We start from the raw sequence: 13,624 nt of genomic DNA, 5'->3' as shown, positions 1-13,624 counted from the left end.
TTTCATGGAATCAACTCCTTTTGTGGTTTTTCTGATAAAGCTCTTTCTAAAAGAATTTATTTGCAGCTTTGTTTCCTGGCCCAGGCACTGCCCCTAATGTAAAAGAATATGCGACTCCCTCTTTCACCTCACAGGAAAAAAAAAAAACCCACCACCACCCTGTGTTGGCCCTTTAAAATTCCTCAGACCATGAATAATCAGCTGGGGTCACTTGGATCTTCTCAAATTTATTGTGGTCAGGACAGCTAGGCTCTCTATATCATAGGGTTTAGTCTGAAAGGAATTAAAGACTGGAGGAAAGAGAAGCCCACCAACTAAAATCCAAAAGCAACAAGGAAGAGCTAGACTTCTACACCTTCTACACTAGTGGTGATGACTCCCCAACCATAATACCTTGGTACTCTCTCTTGTGTCTTCAAAGAGCTCCATCTTGAATTGTGTACCATTAAGATAGACAGTGGCAGATGAATCTGGGTTATGGAGTTCTGACAAGGTCAAAGCATTGAGCTGCTCCTCCAGTGAAAGGAAAAGGCCTTCACTCTTCAGCTCAGTCTGGTCAAGAGTCTAGAAATAATGAAACAAATTCAGCATCAGCAAAAATGACCTAACAGTTTATGCCAATTTAGGAAACTGGCCAAACTGCTGATCCAGGCTGAGGGATGTACTCAATACTTAACAAAATCCTTTACAATGTGCCATTAGAAAATCCTCACAGAAACATTAGCCAGATAATATTTCAACCATATTAAATGCCTGACAAATGATAATAGCTTGTAAGGTTACAAGATATGTGACGTGTCCATATTTCCCAATTAACAAACTCTATTTGAATTATTTAAACTTAAGCATAGTCCTCGAGTAAAAGGTAGCTCCATTCAGTTCTACAGACCCACTAATGGCTTAACTCTAATGAAAGGTCCACCAAATAAACTGGATACAAGCATATAAATGTTCCTTTAGTTAAGTGGTTGATATGACTTATTTGACACATCTAAATCCAAAAGACCAATCATTGCTTCCAGCATTGCCCACTAAAGCCAGTTTTGAACAGGGGCAACAGATGGAAAAGTAAGTATACCACTAAGTCACCCATGTCTGTGAAACCAAAACATTCCCAGTAAACGTCTCAATAAAAGATTTACCCTTGACCTGACAAACAGCATCATAACTAAAATGGACCTAGGATCTTCTCAGATTAATTTACCAGGGCATCACATATGTTGAGGTTTTTCCTTACCGATTTTAATAAAGAGAGGTGACAACAGCACTGGCGGAGTCTCAGCAACAATGATAGTATGTGGACAGTGCTAGAACCCTGGGAGTCAGCTCTGGTGCTAGGTCCAGGGTCACAAGACTCAAATTCCTTTGTTACTGCCAAAGGGAGAAGCAAACCAGAAGATGAAGTGAAGGGCAGAGAGTTGTTAGAAGAGCCAGGGCATTGACAAGACTGTTTTAAAGTTCAGGGTGGAGTGCTAGAATACACTTCTAGTTCAAGAATGAATTTCCCAAGCTCATAGTTGTTTTCAGGTGGTCACTCCCATTAGACTGTGAACTTCTTTAAAACAGGGACTCTTTACTTTTCTTTGAATCCATAGGGTTTAGCATAGTATCTGGCACATGGGAGATGTTGAATAAATATTTCCTGGCTGACTACCAATGCCATCAGTACATCTGTGGCTCTTTATTCAACAAAGGACTCAAACTAAGTGAAATCCTGAATTGTTTTAAAGACTGTTAATTTTCTTTTATCCCTTGAATCATTTTTAAAACACACAGGTTCCATTCTGACTCAAACTCCCTCCTTAAGTGGTCTGAAAATAATCCTTGTTGGGTATAATCATTTAATGTCTGGTTCATGGTTTGGTTCAAGGCTCTGATAACAAAGGAACAGATTTATAGCTCAAAGGGACCTTAGTAGCCACCAAGTATCCTTATTTTACAGATGGAGTAACTGAGGTTCAAGAAGGCTAAGTGAATGGCTCAGGGCTATATATTGCATATCTCTGGCAGGATTTGAAACCTGGTCTTCCTGATTTGGAAGACAGCTTTCTAGATATGATGTCATGCTACTTCAAGAAAACATCTTATTGAATATCCCAGATAGTATTTCTCTGGGTCTATTTCCATCTCCCTACAAACCACCCCCATCACACACTGTGTCCTCTGGTGTCTCCTTCCTCTGGTATGGAAGTGAGCCTGGGAGGCTCAGAGATTCTGGAAAATCCTGCCAGGCTAGAAAGGTGGCCAGCTCAGATTCCCTGACAGACCATGGGGCTGCAGTCAAAGGCTCAGAGAACTTCATCACAAGGTATCTTATCCGCATGTGTGCCTAGGAAATGACTGACTAGCATAGCTCCTGAGGAGACCATCTAGTACAATGATGCACCTTTTAGAGGGATAGATAATATGAGAAATGTCCTCAGGTGTGTGGAGAGAGGAAGGGGAGCAGCAGCCCACCATCCCTCAGGCTTTCTAATAATGAACTCTGGTGAATTTTGTCTGGGGTGACAGCACATATGCCCACAGAGAGAGCTCTGAATACCCACTCTGGCACTTGTGCCATAGATTCACCACTGTGGATCTAGTACAATATGAAGGGATAGGATCAGCATTGGGAGGAACCTGCAATAACTTGTGAAGCCCCTGCTTGCCTTTGTTTTTTTTTTTTTAAACCCTTACCTTTTGTCTTAGAATCAATACTGTGTGTATTGGTTCTAAGGTAGAAGAACGGTAAGAGCTAGGCAATGGGGGTCAAGTGACTTGCCCAGGGTCACACAGCTAGGAAGTGTCTGAGGCCAAATTTGAAACCAGGACCTCCCATCTCTGGGCTTGGCTCTCAATCCACTGAGCCACCTAGCTGCACCCCCTACCCCCTGCCTTTTGAATAGAGCTCACCTCTACTGAATGGATTATCAGGGCTCCTTCCAGAGTGCTTGTTTTCACTCAGATGACGTTTTAGGTAGGACTGTAGAGTTGACCTGGATCAAACAAGAGATGCTACAATAACCAAGACAACTTGCACTTACAAAATGCTCTAGCACATGCAATGTACTCCATGTACAGCCACCCTGTGGTACCCAAAAAAACCACAAAGTACAGATCATAATCATAAGGGCTTTCTGCTGGCAGCAGGCCCCTGGCAAACAGTTAAAAGTCATCAGATAACCTGTCAGTTGAAATCAACATAATAACAATACCAAATATAATGTCATAAGAATTAGAAAAAGAACCTAGTTTTTAACATGAGACAGAAAAAGTCACAAAGACAGAGGTAGAGAACAAGGAGGGTCAGAGAAAACCTGAGGTCAAGAGGAAAACATAAGAGTCATCAAAATATCATTTAGTAAAGGTTAAGAAAAAGGTCAAGTGGGATTCTGAATGTTATACAATAACTGACAGAGCAGAGAGAGATAATCTCACAATACTGGTATGACTGGGGCCAAATAGACCCTTCATGTAAGACTAAGGGATTTTTTTTTCCCAGAAAGCAAATATGAAATAAAAGAATCAAAATTTTGAACTATTAAAAAGAAAACACTGAAATAATCAAACATCTGTCAATTCAAAATATATAGTTGGGAAGAGGGGGCCAATCTAATCTTTCACATATTACCAAAGGAAATAGAGTACAGGTGATATGGGGAGAGGAGGGAGTGGAGAAAGGGAGAGGAAGAGGAAGAGAAAGAGGAGAGAGAGAGAGGGAAAGAGAAAGTTTTTGTATGCATTTCTTTTATCACACACCTTGATTTTGTAAAAAGGACATTATACACAGCTTTTTCATCTTCTGAAAGTTTCAACTTGTGCAACTTTAAGTGACGTTGAGGCAACACCACCTGATGGAAAATAAAAGAAATACTAAACTAGTATGCCTACACACTCATTTATTATATGTATATCACCATAAAAGTAGAGACAGTTTTGATATTTCTCTTCATTTACCATTTAAGGAATACCACAGAACAGATCTGCAGAAACTGCCACTGGTAATTAGATTTTGAATCACTGCTTAAATATCAGGTGCCACCTTGAGGAGAGTCTTCTGATAATGGTACAATCATAGCATTACAGAACCTTTCTGTGGTCTCTTTTAAAGTGAGAAATTAGGAGCTACAGAACCCCATGAAGACAAGCAGGTAACCATTTCACCACAATGAAAAGGACATTATCTCCCTCCTACTCTGGCTACCCAAGTGAAAGATATAAATGAAGTTACCAGGGGTTTGCCAGTTGAATCCAGTTGGTCTTTTGTTCTCCTCAGCAAAAGACTCTTGGTTAAAATATTTAACCTCTCTCCTCCTTTTGATGAACCATTGTCGACCTGACTCTTCCATAGCTTGAACTCATCAAATGGAGAACAACGGAGAAACCTAATTTTTGAAAGGGATGGGATAAGGTAGAAAAAGGGAAAAGCAGTGAAAGGTTTAAGCATAACCTGAGAGGAAAAGTAAACCACATTTTGTGTTTCATCTGACATCCAACTGAACTAAAGAGATCATCACAGCAAAGCCCCATTGACCAGATCAAGAAAGTCCAGTTAGTCACTAAAACCACATGATAACATGGGAATTTCGCCATTAACATCTGCAAATATTTGACAGTCACAAGAGCACAATAATCAAGAAGGGAAATTCTCTGTAAGTTATTCTTGCATCCCCACAGGAACTCCCTAAGGAACAACCACCAGCACTCTTTTGTGCCTGCTTCAAATAAACTGCGCACCTTGCCCCAGATCCTGCTTTTTGAAAAAAGAACAAGTCTATGATTTTCTGTCATCCTAAATGGACTTTTGGTCTTATTTTAATTCAGCTCATTTGGAGTCAGGAGAGACCCAGATTCCCATCTCTCCTTTGAGTTCATGAACCAGAGAATCACATGTGAGTAACTTAACCTCTCTGAGGCTCAATTTACTTATCTAAAAAATAGGAACAATAACAAATGCAAGTAGCAAACTATCCCTCACTCCCAAAACACACAGAGGAGGCAGCAGCAATCCCAAGAGAATCAAATGACCCCTACCATTCTGACCAACAATTCTCCTTCGTAGGCTAGTGGAGACAGTCCTAGACATTATATCCAAGAATCTCAGGAATAACAACACTGTCCAGACCAACAATCTTGCTTCCCAGGCCCCAGAGCCATCATCTAGGGAAACAAATTCTGAGAAGGGGACCCCTCATTCCCACCACAAATACCACCTGCTAACCAACTGCCATCAAAGAACACAACTCCCACTCTTATCCCTATATCCCCACCACCACTACCCACCAGCCCTGCTTCCAGCCTGCCCCAATAGCCATTATCCAGGGAAGTAACCCTTGAGGAGATGAAATCTCTGTCATTGCTTATAGCCCCTTCCACAGTAGCCATAACTACTACAAACCCAGAAAAGAATGTATTCACCTCCAAAGTCTTGGCATGTGATATAATTCAATGTCAGAAACAGAAGCAGTTTTTACCAATAGAAATTACACTGAAGAAGGTAGATTACCATCTGTCTTGCTGCTTCACCCTAAAGACCAACCGGCCTTTCTACCCGACTTGCAGTTTAAACTTTTTAGATACATTGTCTCCCCCATTAAAATATGAGTTCCTTATAAGCAGAGGTTGTCTTCTCCAGTATTTAGCACAGCATGTGGTATATAGAAAGTGCTTGATAAATGCCTTTTCTGATTTCACTCTTTCCCTCACTCAGTCATTTAGCTCACAGGGTTGCTTGGTGAACCAAACGGAAGTAAATGAAAGAATAAAGGCAAAGTCCCTTAACAAACCCCACAGAATTATATACCTGGGAGCTATTTCTATAAATGCAAGGACTTCACATAAAGACACAATCATTTATCAATTGATAATTAAGATTAATTCATGTATGCTGGGGATACAAAGACAGAAGACAATCTCTAATTGTAAGGAACTCATTTTGCTATTAAAAAATTAATAGGCTCATCTTCTGTTATATAAGAAATCTGACTCATATTCAGGATCTCAATATAAGGAAGTTTGTAAAGTGCTACAAAAACTACCCTCATTCCTCCAGGATCCTCAAACTAGCTTACCTTAATAATGAATACATGTCCAGTAGGTTGTTCTGAATAGGGGTTCCAGTGACAGCCCAGCGGGCGCCAGCTTGTAGCTTGCATACAGCTATGGAGGTCTGCACTCGGGGATTCTTAATATTATGAGCCTCATCCAGTATGATGCGAGCCCAGACTACTTGGAGCAATGGGGATTTGCAGTCCTAGAGAAGGTTAAGACCAAAAATAATATGGAAGAATGTTCAGAAATTGGAGAAGCAATAACTTCAAATGGGAAGGATAATGTTAAGAACATTATTAAGAACTGTTAAGAACAATTGATCTTAACATTAAGAATTGCTAAGAACAATATTAAAGAACATTAAACAGGGAACTGGTTTCAATTTCTGGCTCCTAAACTAACTCAAAAGGTGTATATAAACAAGTCATTTAAACTTTCTCTAACTCACCCTCCCTCTCCATATTTCCTCAGTAAGACTTAAGATCTAGATAATTCCTAAGAAGACCATGACTTTCTAAAACAGAAAGCAATCTTTCAAAAACAAGGTAAAAGAAACCCTCATCATTCATAATGGCCATATTCAAAAGATTACCACAAATAAGTCAATCTTTAAATATTAAAAACTGCAATCAATACTTGTAGCAAGAGCATATACTCTAAAATGCAAAAGATATGGAAAATACTGGTATGATCACTGGTCAGGGATGATATAGTCACAGAACTGCCATCTTCTTTAAAGTGGGTTTGTTGTTACCATAAAAAAATTACTACTTAAAACAAATATAATCTTTCATTAAAGAATTATCAATACCACACATTCTGCCTTATAAAGTGGATTAAATCCACTCAAACTTAACCTAATAGGTAAACTTTCTTGGTAATATCCATTATTTTCCTTTCACTATGACCTCTCGCTCATTTGCCACAATTATCTTTTTTCTTTTCGATACCATGAATATGGATATAGACATGTCCAATACATCATAAATTTGCATTATTAAAGTATTCAAAAAGCACAATAATGGTTCCGGGTTAAGATGGCGGCAGAGTAAAAAGCAGCTCTTAACGTCTCCTGACCGAAACACACAAGACTCCTCAAGGGGACATAGAAACAAGTCCAGACGAACGGAGGAACCCCACAACAGGGTGCAGCATGGAAGGTACGTGGAATCGGGACATTTCCATGCTATAAAGGGGTGAAACAGCTCTCACTAAATCTCGGGCTGAGCAACCACCCCACCCCTACCCCCTCCACATACAACACCTATAGAGCCGAAGCCAGCTAAAAAGAAATAGAGCAAGTTTGGGGCACCCATCGAGTCATTGGCAGCTCCAGGGCCTGTTCCTGAGAGCAGCAAGATTTGGGACCCCAAAAAGCCAAAGAACGCATGCGAACTCTGAGCGCAGGCATGGTGGAGGCGTGGGTGGAGGCAGACACAGCCACTAGCTAAAGCTCTGAAACCCTGAGTGGGGAACCAGCGTAGACAGGTATACAACTGTGGAAGCAGCACCCTGAGACTTGTAAAGGAACCTCCAGCAGAGGATCAAGCAAGGGGGTCCACCAGGGGGCTTGATCTTGGAAAAAACCAGAACTCAGACCTCAGGAGCCAAAAGACTGTGGACAGACCACGAGTGCGAGGATGAAGCTGAGAAGCTGCTGGGCTAATGATGGCTACCCAGACTCAGGAAGTTCAGAAGAGAAAGATAAACAACAAGAAAAAGAAGTCTTTAACACTCAACAACTTTTACACAGAGAAAATCCAGAAAACCGAGCAAACAGAGGAGGAGAACAAACAAGCATCCGGACCCTCCTCAACTAAGGAAAACGGGTCACAAGCTATGGAAGAGTTCATAACTGAGATTCTGAGGAAGATGGAAGAGATCTGGCAAGAAAATAACAGTTTAAAAGGTAGAATCTTGCAATTGGAAAGTGAGGCTCAGAAATCAAATGAACTGATAAGCAAATTGAACACCAGAAATGACCAGATTGAAAAGATCATAGCTGAAAATGAAAAGTTTAGAGCCGGAAACCAGTCCCTAAAGGCTAGAATTGAGCAATTAGAAGCTAATGATCTCTCAAGACAACAAGAACAAATAAAACAAAGTCAAAAGACTGCAAAAATAGAAGGAAATATGAAATATCTCAATGAGAGAGTGACAGACCAAGAAAACCGGTCTAGAAGAGACAATTTGAGAATAATTGGTCTTCCAGAAAAACCAGAAATTAATAGAAACCTGGACTCCATACTAAGAAATTATTCAGCAAAATCGCCCTGAAGTCCTACAACAAGAGGGCAATATAGACATTGAAAGGATTCATAGAACACCCACAACATTCGATCCAGATAAGAAAACGCCCAGAAATATAATTGCAAAATTCAAGAGCTTTCAAGTAAAAGAAAAATCTTACAAGAAGCCAGAAAGAGACAATTCAAATATCAAGGAACACCAATCAGGATCACACAGGATCTGGCAGCCTCCACGCTAAAAGACCGTAAGGCTTGGAATACAATATTCAGAAAGGCAAGAGAGCTGGGCCTGCAACCACGGATCAACTACCCATCAAAATTGACTATATATTTCCAGGGGAAAGTATGGGCATTCAACAAAATTGAAGAATTCCAAGTATTTGCACAGAAAAGACCAGGGCTAAATGGAAAGTTTGATATCCAACCACAAAAATCGAGAGAAACATGAAAAGGTAAATAAGAAACAGAGGGGAAAGAAAGAAAACATAATTTTTAAATTTGCCTTTTTAAGGGCCTCAGTAAGATCTAATTATCTGTATTCCTATGTAGAGAAAGTTATGTATAATTCTCTGTGTAGTGAACTCTATTCACTATTATAGTATTCACTATTATAGTAATCAGAAGAATAATTCACAGGGTGAAGGTGGAACACTAAATAATCTAAGATGACATGGGGGATGGGAAAGAGGGGGTGAATAGCAGGGGACACACCAAGAGAAACTTGAGTGAATAAGAAAAACAGGATATTCTATTACACACAAAGAGGGTATGGGAAGGAGAGGGGACAAATACTATTATAAGAAGGAGAGGAAGAGAGCATTAAGAGGTAATAATCAAACCTTACTCTCAGTGTAATCAACCCAGAGAGGGAAGAGTAGCTATACTATCCATTGGGACATAAAACTCTTATCTAACCCTTCTGAGAAAGTCAGAAGGGATAAATCAAGGGAAACAGGGGAGTGGGGAGGTCAAAAAAAGGGAGGGGAGAAGAAGGGGGAGGGAATTCATAAGGCCGTTTAAAACAAAAAGGGGAGGGCAAATAAGGGAGGGGGTAGAAAGGGAAGTTAATCAAGGGAGGGGATAAGGGATAGCCGCTTAATAGCAAACCACTGGTTTAAAAGGAAACAGTATGAGAAAAAGGGGGTAGGAATAGGGGAAGAATCGATAATGTCAGCAAATGCACAAACTGATGATTATAACTCTGAATGTGAATGGGATGAACTCGCCCATAAAACGGAAGCAAATAGCAGAGTGGATTAGAAACCAAAATCCTACCATATGTTGTCTACAAGAAACACATATGAGATGCGTGGAAATACACAAGTTTAAGGTTCAGGGCTTGAGCAAAATCTTTTGGGCATCAAATGAGAAAAAGAAGGCAGGAGTGGCTATTATGATTTCTGACAAAGCCAAAGTAAAAATAGATATGATTAAAAAAGACAGGGAAGGTCATTATATCCTGATAAAAGGCAGTATAAACAATGAGGAAATAACACTGCTCAATATATATGCACCAAGTGGCATAGCATTGAAATTCATAAAGGAGAAACTGGCAGAGCTCAAGAAGGAAACAGATAGTAAAACCATACTAGTGGGAGATCTAAATATTCCTCTTTCAGATCTAGATAAATCAAACCGAAAAATAAATAAGAAAGAGGTAAGAGAGGTGAATGAAGTCCTAGAAAAATTAGATTTAATTGATATGTGGAGAAAAATAAATAGGGACAAAAAGGAATACAACTTCTTTTCAGCTGCACATGGCACATTCACAAAGATTGACCATGTTATAGGGCACAGAACCATTGCAAACAAATGCAAAAGAGCAGAAATAATAAATGTAACCTTCTCAGATCATAATGCAATGAAAATAATAATTAGTAAGGGCACCTGGACAGGAAAATCAAAAACTAATTGGAAATTAAATAATATGATTCTCCAAAACCAATTTGTCAAAGAAGGAATCATATGTAAATATGAAAAATGATAGATGCTTGTATAAATATATAAATTAGTATTTTAATTAAAGCCATGTTGATAGATAAAATCATTAGACCACGCGCTTGTAAGCATTCAAAACTGCCGCCACCTCCATTTTGTTTCCTGTTTCCTCGCCATCGCCTACTCGCCAAAGAGACCACTCCCTCCTAACCCATGAGATTTAAGCGCTCCCCTGCCTCAAGACGTCGGAAGCAGAAACCAGTTGGACCATGTTGGATCACGGGAAATGTAGTTTTGATACATTTCCCTTGTCCATAGAAATATAAACACTTTTAGATGGTTTTTCCCAATTCCTTTTTACAATTCCCCGTGAGGTCCGGCAAAAAAAAAGGTTAGTCCTTTTTTCTTCGCTGGACCTGTAAAAATAGACAACTTCTAAAATTTTTTAGGAATTTGGGGATAAAAGAAATAGATGAACAAATGGTTAAAATTAGACGCATTGACAAAAAACCAATTTGGGGGGCTGTCCCCCACTGGCACAACAGTGTACAATTTAAAACAATACATACAACTCAATTTCAACTCCCCATAGTTCAATCAACTGCACCCCAAAGTTCAATTTTTGGTCTTCATGGTACAGTGAAGGCTTTTCAGACATCTTCATGGTGTCTTCACCAAAACAAGTTCGTCATCTGGATTCTGGGGAGATGGCAAGATCCTTATCCTGAAATTATTCTCAAAAGAATTTAAACTTTACATTATAGATTACAAAACATACATTTTCTTCCAAGATTTTATATAATTCCCCGTGAAATTACTCCTAAAAGAGTTAAATAAATATACATATATTTTTACATTATCGAATTTAGAAAACTTAACAGATATCCCCGTGAGGTAATTCTTAAACACACCTTTTTTCTAAAAAAGGGTATCTCAGGTCAGGTAAGGATGACAAAATACAAAGAATAGAATTCAAGAAAAAAGATGAAAAATTAACTTGTGAAATGAAATGTAAAATGTGCAAAAAAATCTGGGGAAAATAAACTTAGACCTTTTTATGAAGGTCTAATTAAAGTGAATTCTGCAGTGTGCAATTACCCATTCAGAGCCAGGACTTAAGGAAATGTCTCTCTCTGATCTGACTTATCATCAGCTTTTTAGGGAAGTGAGCCAAATAAATAACCAATCTTAGGTGCTTTCTAGGAATCTAAGTCGAGGGGACCCACGTCCTCTAAAGTTTTAGAAAAGACTGGGACTCCAGGACTCAAACCCAATTTCAAGCCCTAATGTATTGGCATAGAACTGCTATTATGCAGATCTTAGTCAGTCAAGTCTCTGACCATGTGCTTTCTTTAGCACTATTAATGGCTTTCATATTCCCTTCTGGAATCAGAGAGGCATTTAAATCACAGTCCTATAGGCTCAGGTATTTGCTGTAGAATCAGAAAAAGGATAAATAATGATTATATATGTACTTCCAGTACAAGATGATAAAAAGGGAAAATCAATTGCTCTCATTAAAAAAAAATGTTTTAAAAATCCAAAAAATATATATATAGCTTAGAACTAGAAGGGTTATGTTACCCAAAAATGAGACTTTCTGTTGGAGAAACTGGGTTTTACAAAATAGCAGATTCACAATGCACATTCAAATAGAGTACCATTATTTCCAATAGCACATTTCAAACAATGATGTTCAAAATTATATGCTTGTTGCAACTTTTAACCCTTGGCAAATGCTGTTATTGCTTCCATAGCAAAATGTGATATTTAAAAAAGAAACTTCTGGTATAATCATCCTCAGATAAGAATATACAGGAGCTCCTTGGCTTCCTGTTTTAAAAAATCCTGGATAGGAATGCTTCTACCCATTTAAGGCAATAATAACTCTTATAATAAAATATATAAAAGCTTTATCCTTTAAGACAACAATTCTTAAGGATTTAAAGTAAAAGTTAAAAAAGATCTCTTGTAAAATTACAAGGTAATATTTAAAGCATGGAAAACTTTCAAGGTTCTTTGCAATTACCAAGACAGAGTAAATTTTAAAGACATGTGCTCTATAAGATGTTCATAGGTGGTACATATAACCGCATTGTTTTTGATACAGTAAGCTTTTAAGTAAATTAGGAAATATAATAACATCATAAGCAGAAACTTCATTAGCGTAAAATGATTCAGTGCAACAGGAAAATCAACGAAATAAGCAGGATTAATTAACAAAAGTAATTAGCAAAATACAGTAAGATACAGCCTTTTTAAAACAGAAATAAAGCTCATTCAGTTCCGAGGTTTTTAAAAGTTCACCCCTGGTTTCAATTTAAGGTTCTTTTGATTGAGTCCTGCTGAGTTTAAGGTTTTTTTTTTTTTTTTTTTATCACCAGTCTTTGCTATCAGTTCAAAGTTCTAAGCAGGTATGGGGTGAATAGGCTTCCCCTAAGTTCAGTTTTTTTAATAATCGCAAAAGTTTGAATAGGCCATTTGGCCGATTAAAGGTAAACGCTAGGTCCACGTGGTGTCGGGTCATTGTAGAAAATCCCACAGGTAGAGCTTGTGTGGGTGGCTAAATTAGGTGTGTAGAGAAACACGTGGAAGGCTAGAAATAGGGAGAAAAGGGAATATACCCAAAGGGTTTGCGTCAGAGCTGAAGCAGTCTCTGGAGGTCTCGATCTCAGCAAAGGCGGCAGGACTGTGTTCCTTCCCGGAAATCTCAGGTTCTGGAGCTCGGGGTTGAAGTGGAAGTGGTCAGGATCAGCAGCATCAGCAGCAAGAAAAGCATCAGCGGCAGGGATGGAGATCAAGTCAGAGACAGCCAGTAGGAATGGAGATCAGCAGCAGAGAGCAGTCTGGCTGGGCTCCGGGAGTCTATCAGAGCCAGCAAGGGCCACCAGGCCCGGGGCATTGAGCAAAATAATTCGCAGCCCAGCGGCAATTAAAACCATTGTCTCTCTTCCCCGTAAAACAGCCTCTAGGCTGGGGAAAATCAGGAGAGGACTGGGCAAGGAAAAAAGTCGCTTCTAAGACTCTGGGTCCCAGAGCCGCATGGCTTCTTCTTAGGCTATCTGGAAAATTGAGAGTTCGAATTTCGACCTTCTGGTTCGCCAAATTGTAAGAATTAAAAATGATAAATACTGGTATAAATATATAAATTAGTATTTTAATTAAAGCCATGTTGATAGATAAAATCATTAGACCACGCGCTTGTAAGCATTCAAAACTGCCACCACCTCCATTTTGTTTCCTGTTTCCTCGCCATCGCCTACTCGCCAAAGAGACCACTCCCTCCTAAACCACTAGATTTAAGCGCTCCCCTGCCTCAAGACGTCGGAAGCGGAAACCAGTTGGACCATGTTGGATCACGGGAAATGTAGTTTTGATACATTTCCCTTGTCCATAGAAATATA

At 39.2% G+C, this 13,624-nt stretch overlaps 1 protein-coding gene across 1 annotated transcript in view; it reads right to left on the bottom strand.

Annotated features, from left to right (window-relative positions):
- The window catches only part of TTF2 (transcription termination factor 2), a 72,334-nt gene that overhangs the window by 14,967 nt on the left and 43,743 nt on the right, over positions 1–13,624 (bottom strand). The window contains exons 13-18 of the mRNA XM_044676033.1: positions 6,054–6,235; positions 4,214–4,367; positions 3,742–3,833; positions 2,896–2,978; positions 1,238–1,371; positions 394–564 (exon numbers count right to left, since the gene is read on the bottom strand). Of these exons, the coding sequence (XP_044531968.1) occupies positions 394–564; positions 1,238–1,371; positions 2,896–2,978; positions 3,742–3,833; positions 4,214–4,367; positions 6,054–6,235 (816 nt within the window). The remainder of the gene's footprint in view (positions 1–393; positions 565–1,237; positions 1,372–2,895; positions 2,979–3,741; positions 3,834–4,213; positions 4,368–6,053; positions 6,236–13,624) is intronic.

This window comes from Gracilinanus agilis, chromosome 4 (assembly GCF_016433145.1).
Source record: "Gracilinanus agilis isolate LMUSP501 chromosome 4, AgileGrace, whole genome shotgun sequence".
In the NCBI taxonomy this organism is placed as follows: domain Eukaryota; kingdom Metazoa; phylum Chordata; class Mammalia; order Didelphimorphia; family Didelphidae; genus Gracilinanus; species Gracilinanus agilis.
Note: the sequence above shows the minus strand (reverse complement) of the source record. Positions and strands in the feature narration are given on the sequence as shown.